This window comes from Pelobates fuscus, chromosome 8, assembly GCF_036172605.1.
Source record: "Pelobates fuscus isolate aPelFus1 chromosome 8, aPelFus1.pri, whole genome shotgun sequence".
Taxonomy (NCBI): Eukaryota; Metazoa; Chordata; class Amphibia; order Anura; family Pelobatidae; genus Pelobates; species Pelobates fuscus.
The window spans coordinates 124170619-124197659 of record NC_086324.1 but is presented as its reverse complement, the minus strand read 5'-3'; the positions used below and the strand labels follow the sequence as shown (position 1 = coordinate 124197659).

At 43.8% G+C, this 27041-nt stretch overlaps 2 protein-coding genes across 2 annotated transcripts in view; both read left to right on the top strand.

The window, feature by feature from the left end:
* ZC3H7A (zinc finger CCCH-type containing 7A) overlaps positions 1-27041 on the top strand; it is a 123440-nt gene that overhangs the window by 4590 nt on the left and 91809 nt on the right. The window lies entirely within an intron of this gene.
* LOC134571297 (uncharacterized) lies at positions 1706-26749 on the top strand. Its single transcript, XM_063429473.1, is given in 6 exon segments — positions 1706-2302; positions 2645-4234; positions 10658-11116; positions 11888-11962; positions 11964-13994; positions 26678-26749. Coding segments are annotated over 6 exon segments (4824 nt in total).

The window sequence follows — 27041 nt, the reverse complement described above, 5'->3', positions numbered from 1 at the left end:
TATGTTTATTTTTATGCTAGGTCCACTCTTAAGCCGGGTTCTGTTGCTATGTATTATTAGTTTCGGGACGGGGGAGTGGGGGCGGGTTCAGCGGTATATAGGTGTCCGGCTCTGGCACTCGCGGGATTTTTGGAGTCTTGAATGTGCTTTTTCTTTTTAGGATCTGAAAGTCACCTGGGGACGGCAAAAGGGTCTCCCCCTCTATCTCGGTTTTTTATTTATGTTTTTATTTACAAAAGTTTTGTATCTCCAATTGGGGATAGTCTGGCACCCTGGGGGTGCTATTCGTGGTTGGTCTATGTTGAGGCAGTTCTGGGGCCGTATTGGTTCTCTGGAAACGCCTAGACATATTTCCCATTTGGTCCTGGCAATAGGTAAGTCCAGGCTATTGTTTTTTATGTTTTTTCCTTACTCTTTCTCTTCCTACCTTCACTGTCCTCTCACCTCTTGTCATCCCCGTTACACTTTCCTACCCCTATTCCCTGCTCGGACCCCGGTGGGGGGAGATGTCGTGATACCCACATTGCAATCTCGAGATGGATCCGTAGAGGATCCAACTTGTGTGACAAGCCGATTCCCTCCTTCATGGCAATGCCATTGAAACTGTTATCCCTGAATGTCAAAGGCCTTAATGCCCCGAGTAAAAGGCGCCTTATGTTTAGGGAACTTAAACGCCTGAACCCTGATATTGCTTTTCTACAAGAAACGCATATACCTAAGCCAGCAAAACTAATGTTAAGGGACCACACGTTCCGCGTTGTACATGAGGCGAGAGCTCTAAGTAAGAGGAACGGAGTAGCTATACTAATTCATCATAGGTGCCCCTTTCGGATAGGGACTGTTACAGCCGATCCGGAGGGACGCTATTTGTTGCTCTCCGGGAGCTTACACTCCCACACGATCCACTTCCTCAATATTTACGCCCCTAATGTTCCATCGGCCGAATTATGGGACGCCATGGCTCAAATGATCAACAGCCTACCGCACGGCATGATCGTTGTGGGCGGAAACCTTAACGCCACCCCGTGCCCGGCAGCTGACCGGAGCCGTTGCAGTGGGCTACCGAGATCTCACGGTAGAGGGAGTCAGGACAAGATACTCCGCACATTTATACAGCGTACAGGCCTCATAGACATATGGAGAGCTCACCATCCAGACGACCGTGATTTTACGTTCTATTCCGCGCCCCATGATTCTTATTCTAGGATAGATTTATTTTTAGTTAATTCGCATGCGGCGTCCAAAGCTTCTGTTTCCACGATCGGTTCTATATCCTGGTCAGACCATGCAGACATTTCACTAACTATGGATAAATTATGCGTTGCGTCTCCGTGGTCCTGGAAGCTGAATACTTCGCTTTTACAGGACCCGGACGTGGTGGAAACGGTCCGTCAAGAATTATCCGATTATTTTCTCCGGAACGCAACCCCAGACCTCCGACCAGCTACGGTCTGGGCCGCCCACAAAGCGGTTATCAGGGGAATTTTTATCAGAGAAGCGACGGTAAAAAAGAAACGTAAATTGCAACTACTGTCCTCCCTTCTAGAGGCCCTGGGTCGTGCGGAGAGAAACATAAGTCAGCCCCGTCATCTATCACATTGGCGGACGTACAGAAAGTGCGAATGTCAGTGCGAGAGTTACTCTTGGACGACACAGCCAGGGCAGTGGTTTGGACTAAGAGGACATTCTACCTAAGTCTAACAAAATGGACACGTTGTTAGCTAGGTCCCTCCGCCCGAGACAGGGTCACTTTCATATCACGAGCATCAAAGACGCTGCGGGTAAGCGTTGTACGGATCCCACGGATATCGCGTCGGTATTCACAGCATATTACTCCGACTTATATAACCATTCTGGAGTAGTAGACGGGGAACGACAACAGCGTGAGATCGGGGAAGCAAGAGCTTTCCTTGATCGATTGGCCTTACCAAAACTAGAGGGCGGCGATGTACTTTCCTTGGGGGCTCAAATCACGGCCGACGAAATAGACGCGGCAATTTCATCCTTGAAGGGCAATAAAGCCCCAGGCCCGGATGGCTTTGAGGGTGGTTATTACAAGTTGTTCCGAGAGGAACTGGTACCGCATCTTGAGACGTTGTTTAACGACTTGATGAATGGGGGTGTTCCGGACAGAGACATGTCGCTGGCCGACGTAATCCTGATACCAAAGCCGGGCAGAGACGACTCACTCCCTGAGAATTATAGACCGATCTCATTGATAAACCACGACTCTAAAATTCTAGCCAAGATTTTAGCGACCCGCCTGAACCCCTATTTAAATCGGCTGATCCATCCGGACCAGGTGGGTTTCATCCCTGGTAGACAGCTATACGAAAACACTCGACGTAACATTGACCTTCTCTGGCGGCAAGCACAGAGGAAAGTCCCCACATTGGTCCTGTCACTTGACGCAGAGAAGGCTTTCGATAGGGTTAAGTGGCCATACCTATTCGAGGTCCTACAACACTCTGGCCTCCCGCCTACGTTTATTACTGCAATTCGGGCATTATATACGGATGTCCGGGCTCGGGTCCGTATAGCGGGCTCCAAGGCTATACCGTTTGCCTTGGGCAATGGGACTAGACAGGGTTGCCCCTTGTCGCCCCTGCTCTTTGCTTTGTCACTGGAACCTCTATTACAACAGGTGAGATGCACTGATGAAATTCACGGTATCTCGGTGGGGGACCAGAGATATGTTGTGTCTGCGTTCGCCGACGATGTTCTGCTGACTCTGACGGAACCGACGGAGTCAATGGACGCGCTGGCAGTAGTCCTAGAGACATACGGTGAAATAGCTGGATACAAGGTGAATCTGCCTAAGTCGTGCGCCTTACCTATAAGTATGAGTGAGTCTGATATCGCTCGAATAGGAAATAACCACAATATTCGTATTGAAAGGCATCACATTAAATACCTGGGGATACACCTGACGGCAGACCCCGCCCAGCTATTTCAGCAGAATTACACTCCCATGATTCGCACTCTTATCTCGGATATGGAACGATGGCAGGATAAACCAATCTCCTGGATTGGCAGAATCCACTCGGTAAAAATGAATATCCTCCCCAGAATTTTATTCCTGTTCCAGGCTCTCCCAGTTCGACTCACCAAGTCTGACTTGGGCCCGCTTCAACAAGCCACAGGGAAATTTATCTGGCAAAACAGGAAGCATAGAGTTTCCCGTAATATCCTCTATAGAACAAAATCTAGGGGGGGCCTAGGATTGCCAAATTTCAATTTTTATTACTTGGCGGCCCAACTCGTGCAGATAGCATATTGGCACACCCCTCCAGATGAACGGAGATGGGTTGACCTTGAGTCATCCCTAATGGGACCTGATAAGCCACAATTCCTTATGTGGGTTCCCCGTGAACATAGACCGACAACACGAATTGAATGCCCGGCCATAGCAAATTCGATGAAGATATGGGACATTGCATCGGTCAAATACGGGTTGTCCTCTCGGACATCCCCATTGACCCCTTACCTCAGAAACAAAGCTTTCCCCCCTGGACTATACGCCAGGGACTTCATAGGAATAGAGGGAACGGGTGTCCAACGCCTTTGCCAACTCTATGAAGGTGGGTCACTGCTTCAGTTTGAGGATTTAATGGCCAGGGCAGATCTTCGCCCTTCTGACTTCTTTCGCTTTGTACAACTCAGGAACTTTGCACAGGCCCCGAGCAATAAATCTAGTGCGTTGCAACCGCTTACCTTCTTCGAGGCTATGTGCCTTAGGGCACAGTTCCCGAGGAGCCTTAAAACAGCTTTATATGCACAAATGAGCACCTCCACGTCGGAATGGGGGGACCTTACGTACATAGCCCAATGGGAGGCAGATCTTGGTGAAGAATTAGAGGGGGTGGATTGGCAGGAGATATGGGAAGCTGCCGCAGCCTTGTCTATTTGTGTTTCAATACAGGAGCAAGCATATAAGACCATGTTTAGGTGGTATACCACCCCGGTGCAGTTGTGCAGGATGAACAGAATATCCACTGATTTATGCTGGAGAGGCTGCGGTCACAAGGGGACTTACCTACACATGTGGTGGGAATGCCCTCGGATCACGCCACTCTGGAAGGAAGTGGCGAACTTACTGAAGGATATCTTCGGTAAGGAGATAGACCTGGACCCATGGGTCTTCCTTCTGGCCAGACCTCTTGAGGGCTGGACCAGGACGGAACTGAAATTGCTGAATAATGTAAACCTGGCGGCGAGGCGGACAATGGCCCAGGTATGGCTTCAACCTTCCCCCCCCCCCCCTCTCCTTAAGGTAATACAAAAGATTAAGGATACGTTCCTTATGGATAAACTCACAGCGAAGGTCAGAGGCACGACGGCGAGGTTTGATAGAGTGTGGGCACCATGGATAGACAGTGGCGCGGGTGATTAGGTAACAAGGAAGGGGGACCCGGACCACCGCTCTCATTTCTTCCAACACCTATGGGGGAACCGGACGCTTACGTATCAGGTTCCCTTAAAGGAGAATGATTTGGGATCCCCTTCCTGTGCTTCTAGAGGAGGGTAAGACTCTATCGGCTGGCACTGAGGTCGGGTGACTACTCCTATCTTGAGTGACTACATCTCCCCCTACCCCCCCCCCCTCCTTTTCCCCCCCCTCACCCTCCCCTTTGACGATCTTTCCAAACTTCTCCTCACCCCCGGTTTTCTTGTTTGTATTGTCCTCTGTCCTTTCATTTCTCTACTTTTTATTCTTTAAATGGCTTTCACTGCTAATTCTATCTCTACCGTGGCTGGATTTTGGTCCTACTGGATAGGGATCGGTATCACCCAGTACTATTCTTAGTCATGCGCAATTATATCATTTAGTATCCCTTCGGACAGGGTTGTATAGAGGCCCTGTGTAATGTGCACCTGACAGAGATGGGATCTTATATACATGTGTACCGGAGAGATATATCATGTACCGCAGCCATTCTTGTTCTCTTTAAATTTTATGTTATTGGAAAATTGGAGAGACACCGCGCTCATACACGGACACTTCAAGACCAGTGTGCCTAATGTATCAACGATACCAAGAATAACACACGATCTGTTTTGAATAATTGGCTCAAGGCTTACGCTGGATCGCACTAAAGACTATACCATTGTGATGTTTTACACTGTGTATTGTGATGTTGGTGTTTCACCTTGTTATAAATAAAGAATTTAAAAAAAAAAAAGATAATTGCATATTATATTTATTAGATATAGATTGTTAATGTTATTATTATTAACACTTATATAATGCCAACACATTCAGAAAGGTTTTACAATAAAACAAAAAACAGGGATATTTAGAGAGGTGAAAAAGGCCTTGCTCAAACCAGTTTGCAACCGATATTTGCTGCTGTCCACACTATATCTACTAAATAGTGATTTTTAAGTGTGGAGGGTCCTTTAAAGGGACTCTCCAGTGCCACAAAAACATCTGTTTTCCTGCAGTGCCCCCATTCCATGTTGCTGAAGGGGTTAAAACCCCTTCAGTGACTTACCTGAATCCAACGCCGATGTCCCTCGGCGCTGGGTCGGGGCTCCGCCCACGCTCCTCCCCCATCGACATCAGCCGGCGGGGGAGACCTAATGGCAATAATGGCACGCGCATTAGACCTCCCCATAAGAAAGCATTATTCAATGCTTTCCTATAGGAATTCAGGCATTGCGTGAGGATGTCCAGTGCCGTTTAAAACAGCGTTGTTTAAGAACACGGAAGTCCCTCTAGTGGCTGTCTGATAGACAGCCACTAGAGGAGGACTTAACCCTGCAAGGTAATTATTGTAGTTTATAAAAAAAACTGCAATAATTACACTTGCAGGGTTAAGGGTGGTGGGAGTTGGCACCCAGACCACTCCAATGGGCAGAAGTGTTCTGGGTGCCTGGAGTGTCCCTTTAAGGAGAACAGGAGGGCTTTCCTACTCACGCCTCTTTATTTGTAATCCATATTTAGATAAAAACATTAAACATGTATGGCTATGCAGTATTGCAAAAATACATAGATGTACAAACTACACATGAAGGGAGTCAAAATAGAGAAAAACAAAAAAGACAAATGTGCCCAAAGCAGCTAGGGATGGTGGTTCATAATACTTTTATCCATACCTACACCACCAGTCATGTGAAAAACCTATATGTACTTTAAAACCCATTTCTCTCACGGGTAAAACGATGAATAAAGGATTAAAGGGACACTCAAAGCATCACCGCTGTAGTGGTTATGATGCCAGGATTACCCTGGCAGGTTTCCCGCTAATGGAGCAAACCCATTGAGCAACGCTTTGCCCCTTTATGGCTAAAAGCGTCAGCTGGCGACTCTCAGCCAGTGATCAACAACCTATATCACGAAAGTTGCACAGGATTGACATTAGCCACCCAAAAACTTCAGTTCTTGGCTGGATGATGACACCCCAATGACACTGGGGAAGGTTGCTCTAAGTAGGGTGGGATTTAATACTAATAATATAATTTAAAGAAACAGGCAACTAAAATATCATGCAAATAAAATACATATTACTTCCTATTTAAAAGACAGCACACTCTTGAATTGCAAAAATATATTTGTATATTTGGCAAATCAATGTCTTGCCGTGATATATTTGTATATTTGGCAAATCAATGTCTTAACCATGACAGGTTAAGTCAAGCTTGCAAGCGTGCAGAGTCCTTCGTATAGCCAAGGCAAAAAAGAACAATGTGCTCTATGACAACATGCATGATGTCCATTGACATGGGTACAGTTTTACATCAGCTGAATCGCAGTCCATACTTGATACTTCCCAACTGTCCCTATTTAGGTGGGACAGTCCTTATTTTGGTCCCAAACTCCTCTGACCCTCTTTTCTATGCCAATGTCTCTCTTGTCCAATAGCTCCATATTTGTTGGTGTATCTGAAGGTATTACAGAGCTCCACAGCAATAATACCCACAGCAATGTGTCAAGTGTATTTAGGAATCACTTGTTGTAAATAAGATACATTGCTCGTGTTCCACATTACATTTTACTTGCATACATTGCTACTAGTGTCACTTAAAATTTCTCAGAACAGTCCACCACTGGCCACACCCCCGCTCACACCCTTAAAATCAAAGTGTCCCTCATTATTGAAAATTTGGGCGGTATGTCACAGAGTGGACTTCATGCATGGTGGTCACTGGACCTGTGCAGCTGCATTTGTGAGTGTAATAGGATTAGTTATTTGCCAATGTGAGAATTCAACGGGAATTTCAAATTGAAGGCTGGAGTAGTTGAAAAGAAAGTATAGCTAAATAAAAAATTTTTTCCTGTTTGGCAATTTTGACATTAAATTTGAACTTCACTTTGAATTATCACTATATAACCTTATAAACCTGGGTGCTCAGCCTGCATGTAACTGGTCCATGGCATATAGAGCTCTGTGACAGTCAGTGCTAGCCTGTCACTCACATAGATGCCAGCATTTGAATAAAAATTTTATAGAGACGAGTGCGCATATATGCACAGACATACACTGGTAGACTCAACGAGATCCCCCACAATGACTAACACACAGACACGCAAACAGAGGTAGAAAGACTGACATACATAGATAAACACAATGACAAATTGACAGGCACATACATAAAAATAATAAAGAAAACACATATGTAACTATTTCTAGTCACTTGCCTCTGGAACTGGGAGAGGCTACACTGGCTGTAGTGTCGGCTATGGAATTCGGGACTGGTCCCGGGACAAATGTTTGCTGGGGCAGGAGGCCAAAACAAGGGATTGTCTCTGCAAATGTAGGACAGTTAGTAGCTCCACTTTTGCTTGTTTGTATAGCACATTGCAGCAAGTCTTACGTGCTAAGTCTACGCTCAATATAACAATTCGGATGAAAAAATCAAGGCTATGGAAATCCCCTGTATAACAGAATGCTGTAGTTTGTATTTCTGTACTTCTTGTTCTTATTGTAAAGATAACAAAATCCCCCTCCACTACAAGTAGCACAAGGGCGTCAGTGCATCCCATACTCCCCCAGCAAGTGTGGGAAACATCTGTTGGGGTAGTAAAACAGTGACAGGGAGCAAGAGAACAGCCAGCCAGATCTAATGATGAGGATTTTATTGACAGATAGTGTGGTGGAATCTCGGTAAAAATACATTTAGTAGGCCGAGATTACCACGTGGCATGTGTGCGTGCATATACTGGTGTATCGGTCGGTTGGTTGCACGTGGCAAAGATACGATCAGTAGTGTACGGAGCATGTGCGAGAATACCGGATGTAGTATTCCCCTCCTCCATTGTGCTGGGCAAGCCATGCGGTCAAACAGGAAGTTAGTTCTTGTTCGTTTGATTGGGTAAGAGAATGTGTGGGTGGAGCTTATTATGGGAGGAGTCACATGCTTATATAAGGAGCCTACACTATTGTCCGGGGCTCAGAACTTGTTGTATTTTGGTGACATTAGTCCCTCTGAGTCCCGATCGGTGAACCGAATAAAGAATCTCTTCCTTCCTGAAGAAACCTGTGTCCATCTATCTGTGCTTGGCTTCCGTCAGTTTCTCCGGTATCATTTGGTGCATTGGCGGGGAAGCTCATCGTTCAACGGTAGCTGAGAAGCAGAGGCGTGAGGCGGTCTATCTTTGCCCACGTTCTCTACGGCTGCACCCCTGAACTTCTGCGTGGACCTCCCTTTGTCTCGGCGCCACTGGTTTGTTGTCCAGGAGATCATCGGCCTCTACGTAGTAAGTGCTGGGGTGTCCCCGTCGATGAGTGTGAACTCAGGTTCAGGAACAAGGAGGTAAGACGACCGCTGTTTTAGACGGCGGACCCACTAGGGGTATTTGATACCGATTGTGCGGTAGGCCCATAAGGGGTTATTTGGAATCTGCCCCCTCCAGTGGAGGGAAGGAGCGAAGGCGCACCGCTCAATTAAACGCTCTTTAGTAAGCCCGTTTAATTTTGGTTTGGAGTCAGGCGGGGTTATGGTGTAAATAGCCCTAGCCGGACACCGGTGTCTTGTCTAGACTAGCGTTCTAGGGTGTATATTTTGTTCGCTAGGTCGGAGGGACCGGGAGACTAAGCGGCGCCTGTGTAAATTCGGTTCGCTAGATCTCAACCTATCTTGGCTAAGTGGGAAGGCGTGTAAATTTGGAACCCACTAGACTATTGATAGAGTAGATAGACTAAGAGGGTACTGTTGTAAATTCCGCCCTCTAGTTCGCTGTATGTGGTGCTTGGGCAGTGTGGCTAACCAAAACGTATGTAGATAGTTTTAGGTAGTCCATCAAGGTACTGGCCAATAGATTAGTTGGGAATTGTATATGTGTTAAAGATTGTTGTAGTAGCGTGTATATCTTGCTAGATAGCGTGAGCTCTGCCGTCTAGCGAGAGTGTGTAATTGTAGTATAGCGCACGGTACCATAACCATGTATAATTACTGACACTGTAAATAAGTACTAATAATTGTCGTCTATGTTGCATGTTTAACACCATAACCACTACTAATTGTACTGTGACTTTAAATTGTACTTTAACCTATGCTAACCGTACTGTAACTACTGTTTGTAAAGACGATGTTACTGGGGTATGTTATAGACGGGTAATTCAAATATAGGAAATTATAGCGTGGGTGACCGTATAGTTTCGCCAAAGGGCACAGTATTAGTTACTTAGTGACTGGTGTAACAGCTGTGTGTGTACAGGAATTCCCTGAGTGTTTTGTTGTGTGCGTTTCACTTAGTAACTGTACCACGTGGTGCTGTTGCCGAGGGAACGGGTGTGACCGTTGGTAGAGTGTTTGTATAGTTTCTGTTGGAAACGACGCTCCATTGTTAAGTATGGGCGCGTCAGATTCAACGATTTTGGATCCCTTAGGATGTATGATAAAGAATTTTAAAAAGGGATATAAAGCATGTGATTTTGGGGTAAAGATGTCTCCAGCACACCTGATTACATTGTGTAGTAGGGAATGGCCTACTTTGGTTGCCGCATGGCCACCACGTGGCAGTTTGGATCCTAATCTGGTACAGCGTGTACACGTGGCTGTATCAGGTAGGCCTGAACTTTACGGCCAGTTTCCCTATATTGATTGTTGGAGGCAGGCCGTAAATGACTCGCCAAAATGGATCCGAGTATGCCACGAGGAACAATGTCGCCTCATGGTGGCCAGGACTCGCTTGTCCACTAAGGCCGTAATTACGCCCATTTTGGACACGCCCCCTGAGTCTGAGATCCCTATGCCGCCCCCTTACTCCTCCTCCACAGGAAGAGGAAGAGGAGGTGCTGCTGGAAACACTCCTCCCCTTGCCCCGTTGTCCCCACCTACTTCCTCCTCTAGCTCAGAGCCCAGTCCCTTTGTTTCAAACCCTCCCCTTCCGATACCTGCTTCCGTTAACTCCACATACCCAGATTTGGCGCCATATCTAGCTTCCGGTCAGGCTCCCCCTAGCCCGGCCCGGAATATTTTACTCACCAACCTTCCTCATAGTAAAGCTTCCCCATCCCCTTGCCTTACTAGCCCTCGACCGGAACCCCTAACTGACGCATCTCTACGAAGCCCCATATTAACCCGACAACTGACCAGTACTCTCCAACCCCGACATTATCAAATGCCACTTCGATTGACTCCTGGCCCGACACACATTAGCGATGACGGCCAGATACAATATGCTGATCCAGTCTACGTCTATGTCCCTTTCACGACCACCGATCTCTTTAATTGGAAGACCCATAACTCCTCTTACACCGAAAAGCCTCAAGCCATGACGGATCTGTCTACTTCAATAGTCCAGACACACAATCCCACTTGGGCTGATTGCCAGCAATTATTAATGACATTGTTTAATAACGAGGAAAGGACTAGGATAAATCAAGCGGCAATTAAAGCGCTGGAAGAAGAGGCCCGTACACAAAATCAGGCCAACCCAGCAGCATGGGCCACAGCACATTATCCAAATGCCGATCCAAATTGGAATGTCAATGGCGCAGACTTGGTTCATCTAAAAGCTTATAGGGACGCTATTATTGCTGGCATGAAAGCTGGAGGAAAGAAGGCGATTAACATGTCTAAGACGGCTGAGGTATTGCAGAAATGTGATGAATCGCCCAGTGTCTTTGATGACCGATTATTGGAGGCATACCGATTGTATACCCCCTTTAATCCGGAGGCCCCTGAGAATTCCCGGATGGTTAACTCTGCCTTTGTCAGCCAAGCCTACGGGGATATAAAGCGCAAGCTACAAAAGTTAGAAGGGTTCGTAGGGATGTCCATAACCCAACTAATGGAGGTAGCAAGGTGTATATGAACAGGGAAACAGAAACGAAGAAAGAGGAAGAGCGCAAGATGCGTAGAAAGGCAGATATGCTAGCGGCAGCGATCGCAGGCGTAGATAGAAGGGAGAAAGAGGTGTATAGGGGAGCAGATAAAGGCGATAGTAAGTGGAATAGGGAACCCCTGAGTAGGAATCAGTGTGCGTACTGTAGGGAAGAAGGGCATTGGAGAAGTGAGTGTCCACAAAGGGAACAGTATGAGAGAGACAGACCTAGGGCAGGATATGGTAATTATAGAGGCAGAGTGAGAGGTAGAGGAGGTCCTGGAGGGAATAATGGTAGCAATAGAGGAAGTGTTAGAGAAGACAGGTATTATCCAGCAGCGCAGAGATCCCGCGATAGAGAAGATAGGGACTTTGTAGGATTGGCTGACACTGTCATGGAGGACTATTGATACCGACCGGGCTCTATCCCCCTTGGCGTTGAGTGCGTTCATGATCGATACTGGTGCTGAACATTCGGTGGTGACTGACCTAGTTGCTCCTCCATCTGGAAGAACCATCACCGTAATAGGAGCAACTGGAAGGAGTGCTGCTAAACCGGTTCTTAAAAGTCGACTCTGTACATTGGGAGGCCACGTAGTAAAACATCAATTCCTTTATATGCCTGAATGTCCAGTTCAACTGCTAGGACGTGATTTGTTGTCAAAACTACAAGCGCAGATAACGTTTCTACCAAAATGGAACAACATCTTTAAAGTTCAAGGGACCTTCAGGTATAATGACAATATCTGTACCAAAGGAAGAAGAGTGGCGACTTTATACAGCGTTGACTAGCCAAAACCCTAAGAGTGATGAATCCTTGTTTAATATACCAGGAGTGTGGGCAGAGAACAACCCACCAGGACTTGCTCGCAATATCCCACCAATTCGAATCGAACTGAAACTTGGGGTCTATCCAGTGAGCTTAAGGCAATATCATATCCCACAAAAGGCCAAGAAGAATATACAATCATATTTGGATAAGTTCATACGGTATGGTATCCTAAAATTCTGTACTTCCCCCTGGAACACCCCATTGCTGCCTGTTCAAAAGCCCGGTACAGATGAGTATCGCCCTGTGCAGGACTTGAGAGCAGTCAATGATGCGGTCGTAAGTATACACCCAGTTGTGCCCAATCCATATAACCTGCTTGCTTTAATTCCGGGCGGGGCTACCTATTTCACTGTCTTAGATCTCAAAGATGCCTTCTTTTGCCTTCGAATTGCTGCGGAAAGCCAGTGTATCTTCGCATTCCAATGGGAAAATGCTGTAACGGGCTCGAAACGCCAGATGACTTGGACAAGACTGCCCCAAGGGTTTAAAAATTCACCTACCCTATTTGGATCAGCTTTAAGTCAAGACTTACTGGATTTCAAGTCCATCCCAGGAGAGTGTGTACTATTGCAATATGTAGATGATTTGTTGATAGCGGCAGTTACTAGAGAAATATGTCAGCAAGCAACACATGATCTACTACACATTCTCTGGAAGGCAGGATACAAGGTGTCCAGGAAGAAAGCTCAGTTGTGTCAGCCAACTGTCAAGTATCTGGGATTCCATATCTCTGAAGGTCAAAGAATAATGGGACCAGAGAGAAAAGAAGCTGTATGCCAAATACCAATACCCAAGAATAGAAGACAAGTGCGGGAATTCTTGGGGGCAGCAGGCTTCTGTAGGATATGGATTCCCAGTTATGCGATATTGGCGAAACCTCTTTATGCAGCTATAAAAGGTACAGAACACGATCCCTTCCTGTGGACACCAGAACAGCAAAAGGCATTTGAAGATGTGAAGAAGGCTTTGATGAGTGCCCCAGCATTAGGTCTACCTGATCATACACGTCCATTCTACTTATATGTACACGAGCAAAGAAGAATGGCTGTGGGAGTATTGACACAGTACTTGGGATCATGGCAAAGACCTGTTGCATATATGTCAAAACAACTGGATGCAGTGGCCAGTGGTCTTCCACCTTGTCTAAGAGCCGTAGCTGCCACCGCCCTGCTGGTAGCTGAAGCCGATAAACTCACTCTGGGTCAAGAACTCTATGTGCGAGTCCCGCACGCAGTACAGACGTTGCTAGACTATAAAGGCAATCATTGGTTTAGTAACAGCCGCATGACTAAGTATCAAGCTATGTTGTGTGAAAACCCAAGAGTGCATTTAGAGACTGTTAACACTTTAAATCCAGCTACCCTTTTGCCACAACCTACTGAAAGTCAACATGATTGCCTGGAGGTGATGGATGAAGTATTCTCAAGTAGACCAGATCTTCGTGATTTTCCCATCCAGAACCCTGATGTCCAGTACTATACGGACGGCAGTAGTTATGTGAAAGAAGGGATTCGCTATGCAGGATATGCAGTAACAACCATAGACAAGGTGATAGAAGCACGGGCATTGTCAAAAGGAACATCGGCACAGAAGGCAGAACTAATTGCACTAACACGAGCGTTACAATTGGCTGAAGGTTTAAGAGTGAACATCTACACGGACTCCAAGTATGCGTTTTTAACCACTCATGCCCACGGAGCTTTGTATAAAGAAAGAGGACTATTGAATTCAGAGGGTAAAGAAATTAAGTACGCAGCTGAAATATTACAACTACTGGAAGCCGTGTGGGAACCAAAAGAAGTTGGTATTATACATTGTCGGGCGCATCTGAAAGGAGATGGTGATGTAACCAAAGGAAATCGTATGGCAGATAATGCAGCTAAGCGTGTCGCTGAATCAGGAAGACAGGAATATGTGGAACATATAGCTGCACTTATACCGACTCCACTGTCTCAATGGACTCCAGTTTATACAGCTCAAGAAGAAGAGTGGTTAAAGACTGAAGCTGGGAAGTATCTGTAGAACAAATGGTATCAGTTAGAAGATGGAAGAATAGTCATTCCAGCATCACTAGCTGTAGAAATTGTCCAGAATTATCACAATGGGACACATTCTGGAAGAGATAGTATGGAAGAATCTCTCAGAAAACATTTCTACATACCAAGATTGTCCAACTTGACTCAAGCCATTGTACGAAGATGTGTAATATGTGCTAAGAACAACGCAAGGCAAGGACCAGTGAAACCACCAGGAGTCCAGTATATGGGGGGACTCCCTATGTCCGATCTTCAAATAGACTATACAGTAATGCCTAAATCCGGTGGACATCGCTACCTACTAGTAGTTGTGTGTACCTATTCAGGCTGGGTAGAAGCATGTCCTACTCGTACAGAGAAAGCAGGAGAAGTTGTACGATTCCTGTTAAGAGAAATAATACCCCGATATGGACTACCATGCTCTATAGGATCGGATAATGGTCCAGCCTTTCAGTGCCATCAGTGCCTACAACAACTGACTCATATGCTTGGTATTAAGTGGAAGCTTCATACGGCATATAGACCTCAGAGCTCTGGTAAAGTAGAAAGAATGAATAGAACTATTAAGAACCAGTTGGCAAAGATGTGTCAAGAGACTCAGCTTAAGTGGAATGTTCTTTTGCCTATAGCTCTGTTACGTATTCGTAGTACACCTACCAGAAGGATGGGTCTCTCACCTTTTGAAATCATGTATGGGCGTCCACCTCCCGTACTTGGTAACTTAAGGGGGGATTTGAGTCAGTTGGGAGAAGGAATTACCCGGCAGCAGGTTGTAGAGTTGGGTAAAACTATGGAGGAGGTACAGAAATGGGTACAAGATAGATTACCTGTGAATATTTATCCCCCTGTTCATAGCTATCATCCAGGAGATCAAGTGTGGATTAAAGAGTGGAACAGTATACCGTTAGGGCCTAAGTGGAGGGGTCCTTATGTTGTTCTTTTGTCTACCCCTACAGCAATAAAGGTGGCTGAAGTGACTCCGTGGATTCATCACTCCAGGGTTAAACCAGCAGCAGTAGATTCTTGGCAAGCTACACCAGATACAGAGAATCCCTGCAAGATCCGGTTAAAGCGCACGACTCAGTCGGAGTGACGAGGAGATATTGGGATTACAATTGTATTTAAAGAGATCAGTAAGTGAGTGTTTTGACGGCCATAATAAAGCCTGACCACTTACCTACGTGTCATAGCCAGGGTGTCTCGAAGGGACCTCTGTGAAGAGAAGAGCAGAACTTCCATTCCTTGCAGCCCTTACAGCCTGGAAGCTGAGGTGCCGTCGCACGGACGAAGACTGAGGATGAAGACGTCGAAAGAAGTGTTTTTGATAATGTGCATTTTTGTGTTTTTAAATATTCAGGAGGGTAGCGGTACCGTCACACCTAGCTGTGAGGTTTGCATTAAGACTACTATAACAGGTAATCATATTTCCCAGACCCTAATTTGGCATTCACAATATGAGTGGAAAGGATATGTATCTAGGTGTAGATACTTAGGTATAGATTATAGTGTATGCCATTTAGAAGTAGGAGAACCTAAGTGCTTCAATCCAGAGTATCAACCCCGTACGATTTGGTTGACTCTCCGGAATGGAGATCCACAGGGGACCCTAATAAATAAAACAGTATTAGAAACCGTACATTCTTCGGGTGTTCTGCTATTTGATGCATGTAAGGCGATATCAAGTGGTAGAAAGCCGTGGAATGTATGTGGGGATCTTAAATGGGAGAGAACGTATGGGTCTAACGATAAGTATATTTGTCCCAGTAGTAAAAATAAGTACGTAAGTCCAAAATGCCCAGATAGGGATTATAATTATTGCCCATACTGGTCTTGTGTGGGGTGGGCAACTTGGGGACAGACAGTAGATAAGGATATGATTGTAACTAAGTTGCCTACCAAACCGTATTGTAAGTCTATGAAGTGTAACCCAGTCCATATACTTATTAATAATCCTGAACAATTTTTAGATAGGTTTGGTAACTTATTTGGGTTCCAGATATATGGGACGGGTTTAGATCCTGGGACAATATTATTTATAGGGATAGAGACCGATACCGTAGCATCCCAAACTCATCAGGTTTTCCATTCTTTTTATGAAGAGATGAGTGTAGAAAATAAGATCCCCCATAATGCTAAAAAACTGTTTATAGATTTAGCTGAAAGTATTGCTGGTAGTCTTAATGTGACCAACTGCTATGTATGTGGAGGTACTAACATGGGAGACCAATGGCCCTGGGAAGCAAAGGAGGTAATGTCCGGTTCTGAGACAGTTGAACAAATAATATCTTCTCAAGCCGATTATCAAATGAGTGTTAGAGGTAAATCTGAGTGGCGATTAAAGACCTCCATCATAGGTTATGTTTGCATAGCAAGAAAATGAATAATGTTTAACACATCTGTAGGAGAACTAACTTGTCTAGGGCAAAAAGCTTATGATGATAATACAAAGAATACAACCTGGTGGTCGGCTTCAAATGTCTCAGAACCACCTAACCCGTTTGCAAATTATGCCAATTTAAAGGACGTGTGGTTTGATCTATCTATCACATCTAGTTGGAAAGCCCCATCAAGTTTGTACTGGATCTGTGGTAAGAAGGCCTATTCGGAGTTACCACAGGACTGGGAAGGGGCATGTGTGTTAGGTATGCTCAAACCATCCTTCTTCTTGTTGCCTATTGAAACAGGAGAGACTTTGGGAGTTAAAGTATATGATGTGAATCATAGGAAGAAAAGGGGACCCCTAGAGATAGGTACCTGGGAAGATAATGAGTGGCCTCCCCAGCGTATCATAGATTATTATGGGCCAGCCACTTGGGCAGAAGATGGTACTTTCAGATATAGAACCCCAATATATATGCTCAACCGCATTATAAGGTTACAGGCAGTGGTTGAGATAATTACCAATGAGACATCACAAGCGCTCAATCTCCTAGCGAAGCATAATACTAGGATGAGGACAGCCGTTTATCAAAATAGATTAGCTTTGGATTATCTATTAGCAGTAGAGGGAGGTGTATGTGGGAAGTTTAACCTAAGCAATTGCTGTCTTCAAATAGATGATGAAGGGCAAGCAATAGCTGAGCTTACTAGCCATATGGTTAAACTAGCGCATGTGCCTACTCAGGTATGGAAAGGGTATAATCCAAGTAGTTGGTTTGGTAATTGGTATGAGCAGTTTGGAGGACTTAAGGCATTGGTAGGTGGAGTCATGCTAATCTTAATGCTGTGTCTTCTCCTACCATGTCTTGTTCCTTTGGTAGTTAGGTCTGTGCAGGGCATTATAGAAAATATAGCAGAGAGAAAGGCTGCTGCACAGATAATGGCCATATATAGATATGAGGCTCTAAATCAGGGAGAACTAGTGCAGGAAGAAGAATGTTGAGGGATTCACGTCATTAGTCGCAAAGTCTGGTCTGGTTCATGGCAACCTGAGGTATATGCAAACTAAGGTTAAGTGATGCCTCCGTAATTGTGAAAATAGGGGGGAATGTGGTGGAATCTCGGTAAAAATAAATTTAGTAGGCCGAGATTACCACGTGGCATGTGTACGTGCATATACTGGTGTATCGGTCGGTTGGTTGCACGTGGCAAAGATACGATCAGTAGTGTACGGAGCATGTGCGAGAACAGAGGCGGCTCTAGACTTTTTGAGGCCTTAGGCGAAAATCAAATATGAGGCCCCCCCCCCGCGCCACGCGCGCTAAAAAGAAAAAATAAGCAGCCGATATTAAAATTAACTGTATAAATTATATATTTTAAGGCAAACATTAATAAACCTCATAATCTCACTATTCACAAACTTATTTTTGTTCTTAAATTATTCTACAAAATACCTATACACAAACATTGGGTATAGATAAAAGGTTTGTGGCTGACTACTTAGTTATTCTTGTTGATGTCTCCTAAAACTGAAATAAAGTTGAAATAAAGTTCAACAGTGTATTAAAAGAACACTACAGTATTAGGAGCACAAATGTGTATTCCTGACCCTATCGTGTTTAACTATTTAGCCCCCCCCCCCCCCCCCCCCCAATGTAGTAAAAACTTACCTAATTTCTAGAGCTGCACAAGTCCGCCAGCGCCGGATCCGCCCAATTGGCTAACATAATCTAAACTGATTATCTCAGTCAATCACAATGCTTTCCCATAGGAAAGCATCGGATTGGCTGAGATCTTCAATTTTGATGTCAGTCAAGGAGTCAATACTATACTATAATACTATACTGTGATTATAACATATTACATATTATCATAATATTATTGTTAATATTAACATATTAACAATTAATATAGGGACACTCCAGGCACCCAGACCACTTCTGCTCATTGGAGTGGTCTGGGTGCCAACTCCCACTACTCTTAACCCTGCAAGTGTAATTATTGCAGTTTTTATAAACTGCAATAATTACCTTGCAGGGTTAGCTCCACCTCTAGTGGCTGTCTACTAGACAGCCACTAGAGGTCACTTCCTCCTTCATAGCACAGATTATCTGTGCTAGAGCGTCGCTGGACATCCTCACGCTGTGTGAGGACCTCCAGCGTCGCTCATTTCCTCATAGGATTGCATTGAAAATCTTTTTCAATGCTTTCCTATGGGGAGCGCTAATGCCGCGCATGCGCATTAGGTCTCCTCGGCCGGTGGGCGGGATTAGTCTCGCCCAACGGCCGACGGAGACAGTAGGAGGAGCGGCGCGGAGGAGGAGACAGCGACGAGGGACATCGTCACTGCCTCAGGTAAGTGACTGAAGGGGTTTTCACCCCTTCAGTAACCGGGTATTGGGGGGTGGGAGGGAGAGGGTACCTCCAGTGCCAGGAAAACCGATTGTTTTCCTGGCACTGGATTTTTCCTTTAATGATAATAATTAATATAATAATTAGGATAATATATAATTATAGTAAATAATATAATTATTATATTATTAATAATATTTAATATTGTTAAGTAATATTGTCATGATATACCACCATTATTCTGTGGAATGATGGGGGGTACAGCTCTCCTGCTTTTTTTCTCTCTTCTGCTCTGCTCTGCTCTCCTTCCCTTTTCTTTATTTTCCTTTGCTCTCCTTCCCTTCCCCTTTAATTTATTTTCCATTTGTTCTCTTTCCCTTTCCCTTCAATTTATTTTCCATGTGCTCTCCTTCCCTTCCCCTTTAATTTATTTTCTTTTGCTCTCCTTCCCTTCCCCTTTAATTTATTTTCTTTTGCTCTCCTTCCCTTCCCCTTTAATTTATTTTAATTTGCTCTCCTTCCATTCCCCTTTAATTTGTTTTCTTTTGCTCTCCTTCCCTTCCCCTTTAATTTATTTTAATTTGCTCTCCTTCCATTCCCCTTTCATTTATTTTCTTTTGCTCTCCTTCCCTTCCCCTTTAATTTATTTTCTTTGTCTCTCCTTCCCTTCCCCTCCCCTTTAATTTATTTTATTTTGCTCTCCTTTAATTGATTTTACTTAGCTCTCCTTCCCCTCCCCTGTAATTTATTTTCTTTGTCTCTCCTTCCCCTTCCCTTTAATTTATTTTGCTCTCCTTCCCCTCCCCTTTAATTTATTTTATTTTGCTCTCCTTCCCTTCCCCTTTAATTTATTTTATTTTGCTCTCCTTCCCCTCCCCTCCCCTTTAATTTATTTTATTTTGCTCTCCTTCCCCTCCCCTCCCCTTTAATTTATTTTATTTTGCTCTCCTTCCCTTCCCCTTTAATTTATTTTCTTTGTCTCTCCTTCCCCTCCCCTCCCCTTTAATTTATTTTATTTTGCTCTCCTTTAATTTATTTTACTTTGCTCTCCTTCCCCTCCCCTGTAATTTATTTTCTTTGTCTCTCCTTCCCCTCCCCTCCCCTTTAATTTATTTTATTTTGCTCTCCTTCCCTTCCCCTTTAATTTATTTTCTTTGTCTCTCCTTCCCTTCCCTTTCATTTATTTTCCTTTGCACTCCTTCCCTTCTCTTTAATGTATTTTCCTTTGCTCTCCTTACCTTTTTCTCTCTTCTCCTCTGCTCTCCTGAGTCCTTCTGTTTTCTCAGTTTTCTCTCTTCTCCTCTGCTCTCTTTTCTTCAGTAGCAGCTACTCTTCTCTCTTCTTCTTGGTACCGCAGGCGGGGGAATGCAGGGAGGGGTTACGTCGTGGCGTCGCCGCGTCGTGACGTCATCGACATCGCGGATTGGCCGATTACCAGGAAGTGTGCAGGAGGAGGGGACTCACTCCTGCACGGGGAAACCCATTTGAGAGGGTTTCATCTTTTAATAGCGCCGGCGCCGCGGCAATCTTTATGCGGCCGCCGACCGGCATTAAAGTATTTAATTTTTTTTTTTTACTGGGAAAGAGAGCCCTGAAGCGGCTCTCTAATTACACGGTTTAGGCGGCCGCGAGGCCCCTTCTAGCGCGAGGCCTTAGGCGGCCGCCTAAACCGCCTAATTAGAGAGCCGCCTCTGTGCGAGAATACCGGATGTAGTATTCCCCTCCTCCATTGTGCTGGGCAAGCCATGCGGTCAAACAGGAAGTTAGTTCTTGTTCGTTTGATTGGGTAAGAGAATGTGTGGGTGGAGCTTATTATGGGAGGAGTTACATGCTTATATAAGGAGCCTACACTATTGTCCGGGGCTCAGAACTTGTTGTATTTTGGTGACATTAGTCCCTCTGAGTCCCGATCGGTGAACCGAATAAAGAATCTCTTCCTTCCTGAAGAAACCTGTGTCCATCTCTCTGTGCTTGGCTTCCGTCAGTTTCTCCGGTATCAATAGGGATCATATTTTTAAAGAGCTTTCAATTAAAATCTACACATTTGCAATTATTTCTGCTAGCACAATGTACAGATGGAATTTAATGATCCTTAATATATATACTTATTTTATATACACTTTAACCCCTTAAGGACACATGACATGTGTGACATGTCATGTTTCCCTTTTATTCCAGAAGTTTGGTCCTTATGGGGTTAATAAAACACACATTTATTAATGTATACATTATAAATGTATGTGTATTCGCATGAATTGAGTGATTGAGCGAAACTATTTTCTAATTAAACTTTGTCTTTCTTTGATACTGGGCTGCAGGTGCTTTGGAAACTCCTGGTTTTATTGTACCCAATCAATCTAAGTTTGTCCAACAACAAGGTTATGGTGCCAGTACTGGAATGTAGTGGCTATGGTGCTTAGATTGTCATTTTAATTGCATTGTGGGGAACTAAAAACCAGAATACAATAGTCACACTAAAACAGCACACCTCCAAATATCGACATCACATGATGTGAGACAGCGATTGGGCAAAAGGTGGTCCAGTGATGTTAATTGCATCATTCAGGGGGTCAAGTCCTCAATTCTGTATTTAGAAGTAATTAGAACTCTTCAATTCTGCCACTCTTTACCAGCTATTAAGCAACTCAGTATTATAACCCTCTTAACGATCCACCTCCACATACAAATTTGTTGTTTAGGCACCTTAATCATAAGTATGAAATCTGGACAAATCTGGTGTCATTGGTAATGCCCCAAGTGAGAGGTCATATTTGGAATAGGGGAGGGAGGGAGCACCCAAAGAGGAGTCATGGCCTGTTGTGAAAGCATTGCTGGCTGACTGACTGACTGACTGACTGACTGCCTGTATAGCCAGCCCCACACAAGTACCTCTGCTCTGGCTCTTCTTATTGACTCAGAGTGTTGCCATGGTAAAGCATCGCAACATTCTGGATCACTTCCTGGGTCTGGAGGGAGAGATACAAGTGATCTGCAAAGAAGTCCATCCATAAAGGAATCCAATATATCTCAATTAAAATATTTTAATAAGAAATAAACAAGTGATCTGCAAAGAAGTCCATCCATAAAGGAATCCAATATATCTCAATTAAAATATTTTAATAAGAAATAAACAAGTGATCTGCAAAGAAGTTCATCCATAAAGGAATCCAATATATCTCAATTAAAATATATTTTAATTAAAAATATAAAACACATTGAAAAAAAAAACAGTTCTTAGAGAGTTTATTGAGTGGTTGACCACCCATTCTTTTATTAGCCCTCATACCACCAGCTATAATGTGTAGTGCCATATATCTAGATCCTTTCTGGTTCATGGGGGATTTGAGGGGCCTCCATTTGCTTTCTTCTATGAATTGAATTTAGTTTTATGTATATGTTTTCTGGCTGATTGTGCTCCCTGAAGGCAAATAGCAAAATTCAGGGGAATTTATTCTTTGAGCTCTGCCTAACAGATTTGTTCAGACTGAACCCAATATAAATCCTGTGTTTGATAAATATGCAATCCTATTCTTTGTGTAATCCACACGTGAGAAGTGATTATTTAAAAGCGGACATGAGAATTAATTATGTTAATTTGGCTGAAATGTAACCAGAGTTGCCTTTATTAAATGTGTGAATTGCAAATTTGTTTGAAATATAATTATTTTTTGACAGAATTTTGTTATCTCGACAGTATTTGTATTTTAGTGAATTTATTCATATTGGACCGAGCTTAGGAAGAAACCCATGACTTATCATTACTTACTAGTTATTAGGAGGTCCATCCTGGCTTGCAAAATTGGCATATTATTGCAGAACTTTCGTTCATTCTGCCATGCTAGGCTAAAAAGTATTCCCAGGCCGTACATTGAATGTATATGCTCCTGATGTGAAAGCAATTAAATAATCACATTGGTTAAAGACAGTTTCTTTCAAATAGTGAAATGATTAAAGGAACACTCCAAGCACCATAACCACTACAGCATGTTACAGTGGTCATGGTGCCAGAAGAGTCCTGGCACCCTCCCAGTGTAAATAGTCTAACCATTTAAAGGATCACTAAAGGCACCCCAACCACCTCATCTCAACAAACTGGTCTGGTTGCAGTGGCCCTCCAGTTTTAACCAGGCAAAGTGTGGCTACTGGCTGTATTCCTGACAGTAGCTAGATGCCCTTCCATGTGAGAACCGAGTCAAACGTGGTGATTTGTTGCACGTGCACACTAGCCTTCCAGCGCATACCTATTGGAAGCAATAGAAGAATTTGCTGAGTTCACCTTGAGATAAGTGAGACGAGGGAAGAAAGGTAAGTAATACTCACCTTTCAAACCCTCACGATTGGGGAAGGCACACAAAAACTGTGTTCCTTTCAGAATGTGGGGTACATTGGGCATCTGCAGATAGAAGTGTCTGCACTGAGCTAACCCCAAGAATGCACTTATTGCATAAGAGAATTCAGCTGACACTCTCAGCAAGCTGTACAGCAGGGCTTAGATTAGTGGAGCTAATGTCAGCTCCGTAGAGGAGCTTCTGGCTCCAAATAGGACAACATGGGGCACAGGATGGGAACCAGGTAAGTTGTCAAACTGTTCTTAAGTGTTTTGACTGCTTACTCTTTGAGGACACCATGGCCATTTTTGTGGCCAGAAAAATATAGCAGATCTGGAAACCACCTGGTAGGAATTGATAGGAGTTAATTAACAAGCTATGAAACCTGAAATTGGGCATAATTTGAGTTGATCCATAATGTAGATCAATTTTGTTTAACTCATATTGGTTTAATTTGCATTTAAATGGTTACTCCAAGCACTATGACCACTTCAGTAATTTGAAGTGGTCATGGTGCCTGTAGTCTTTATGTTCAGAGTTTCGTTATGAAAGCCGGACTTGTAAGACCACCTCTGACAGTATCATTGAAGCGTCTTTAGGTATCTTGGAGTGTTTCAGGTGACTAATGTTAATTCTGTGCATACTGAACGTCTGATGTCAGTACAGCCTCCCCCTCAACTTTTAGCACAAAAGGAAGCGTGCACATTAAAAACACAACACAAACACAAGGGTAGTCTTTAGACATGAGAGCGAGTGCGTCTTATGACACACTTGTGCTATGCTTGATGGAAACTATTCACTGGTGCCCCAAAAGCAGAACTCCAGGGACCTAAGGCAGGAACGGACCTGAAAATTAGAAATGTATTTTTTAAATTGGGACTGTCAATGGGCATTTGGTTACGCCTACTCAAAGCCCACCCCTGGCTCTCCCAACTATCTCCCCATCAATGCCCCTGGTGTCCACACTGGAGGATATATTAATCAAAGCAATACAGGTGCTATACTAGGTGAAAAGGGCTAAAGTTCTGGGAGACATTATATTGTTTCCAAATGGTGGTGATTGGTCCATAATTAGTACTCTGCCTCAGAACAGATAACTTTCCAGGATTTGGAAGATGCAGATATGTTGCTGGTCTCCAGGCAGCATAATGCGAGCACAATCTGCGCATGGGAGTTATTGTTGTACTCGGGAGACTTTGGTGAACACAAATATGAGTGTTGATGGTGATATCATCAGTGAAAGTGCAGTACTTGAAAAATGCAAAATAAGAAAATCAACACTAATTTTGACCAGGGTTTGTGACTAAGTGGCTACTAAATAAGACTGGACATACCCAATTTTGAATAATCTGAGTTGCCTACATTTGCAAATAGTATGCCATGATTTTCATGATCCCAGTGGGTCCTGCCGATGCTATTGCATCATACTAAAATGCTCCTCTCTCTCTACAAAAATCTCTAACTAAACATCTGCTTAATGCAGCCACGTCTCTGATCTCCGCTTGGTGGCATTCAAAGGAGTTGCCCGCCCTACAGCAATGGGTGGCTAGGGTGGATGAAATGTATTAAATGGAGACCCTTACAGCCTCCCTGTGGGCGCTGAACCCAGACATGGGCGCATTAGCCCAATTATATGTCACGGAGAGTAGATGGTTGTGCATAGAGAGAACTCACTTGCGCGTGAGGTGCGGGATGGGTTGAGGGGCAGAGATGCTATTCTTTCTTCTACCTTGCTGCCCTATTACATGAATACCACCCCCCTTTTATCTCTCTTCTCTTTCTCTATTTTTCTTTTCTCTTGTTTTGTTTTCCTCTTCTTACTATTATCCAACATCCAGCCACCTCCCCTCCCCCCTTTAGTTTCTGCTTGTTTTTCTTCTTCTTCTTTGTTATCTTTTTCTTCTAATCTCTTTTCTTTCCTTGTTTCTAATTCACCTTCCGGATATGTATCCCTCCTTATGCTTTCCATCTTAAGAGTAAGAAAGTCCACCTGAGGAAATTGAGGTCTGAGGCATTTAATTAGACAGTGATATAGTTGATTGCACTAGATTCAAAGTCAGGTGTGGGGGTCAAATCTTACATACTTCATTACAACATAACGGGTCCGTAAGATACCAAGTTGCCATATATTGACAGGTTTCACACCTTTGTATACTGTGTTGACCTACCACATAGCTGGCAAATTTCACTGTGTAAAAATTAAAATGGGCAAACCCTATAATTGACCCTGTAACTTTCCAAAACCCCAGAAAATCTGTACATGGAGGTTACATGGAGGTTACTGTTGTAAGACTCATAAGACATCGCTGAACAAAAATATGAGCGTTTTAGAGCAGTAAAACGTATAATGTCGATGATATCATCTGTGAACGTTTTTATGAAAAAATCAAGTATGAACACTAACTTTGGCCAGGGTTTGTGACTAAGTGGCTACTAAAAAAAGACTGGGCATAACCCATTTTGAATAGCCTGGATTGTCAACTGTTGCAAATTTTAATGTGTAAAAACTGAAATAGACAAGCTCTTCTATTTGACCTGTAACTTTTCCAAAACTCTATGAAACCTGTACTAGGGGGCATCATTGTACTCGTGGGACATCATATCATACAAAATTGTGTGTTTTATTGCAGTTAAAGTTAACGGTATTATAACATTCACAGTTAAAATGCCATGCAGAACTTGGAAAATAACATTTCTTAGTTTATCACTTTTTTTAGATTCTATTCATATAAAATTTAGTTTCATATATAAATATCTGATGTGAACATAACATATCCCCAGAACACACAGATAGATGTTGGCACTGTGAGAAAGAAAGGGTAACAATGATACACATATGGTGTGTAGAGTCAGGTACACAAGGTCAGGTACCTCGTCAGGTACATGAGGCTATGGCAGGGGTAACTGACAAAGCAGTGGACTATGGCCTCCTGAAAATGCTTCTCCATACATCACACTTCCTATTTCCAAGTTCAAAGATCCCTGAATAGACACTTACTGACCTCGGTGCGGTCATTAATCGCAGTCCTCTGGAGGCAGCGTGCGGCCCCATACTCAGGAGTTAGAGCAAGTTAAGGCAATAAGATCCATGGAAGAACAAACTGCTTCTATTCTAGAGAGAGAAATTAAGAAAATTTCCTCATACTTACCGTAATTTTCATTTCTTAGATATATCCATGGCAGCATCATGATAGGTTTAGCTCCTCCCCCTTGGCTGTTTAGGACAGGAAGCACTTTACAAAAAAATAGACCCTCCTTACCTGGTATCATCAGTCATGTAAAACGCTTGAAGGATCTAAAAACATGGGAAGGGAAATTTATGGATGCTGCCATGGATATATCCAGGAAAAGAAAATGATTAAGTAAGTATGAGGAAATGTTCTGAATTCCTGGCTAATCCATGGCAGCATCACAATAGGGTAATACCCAAACTAAGACAAACGTAATAATGCAACAAAGAAATTCCATTTTTATTCAGAATCATGAAACTGAGGAAAGAACATTTCTTCCAAATTCAGTAGCCATTCTGGACCTCACATCCAAGGCATAATGCCTAATAAAGGTGTTGGCGGATGCCCATGTAGCTGCTTTGCAAATGCTTTCAATTGGAGTGTTAGTAGCAGCTGCCCATGAAGTAGAGAGAAATCTTGTAGAATGAGCCTTTAATCCCGAAGGGACTTGCGTTTCTTGAGCCTGATATGCGGAAGAAATGGCAGTAACAATCCAGCGGCTTAACCCCTTAAGGACCAAACTTCTGGAATAAAAGGGAATCATGACATGTCACACTGTCATGTGTCCCTAAGGGGTTAAAGTAGATTTAGATGCAGCCAAGCCTCTCCGAA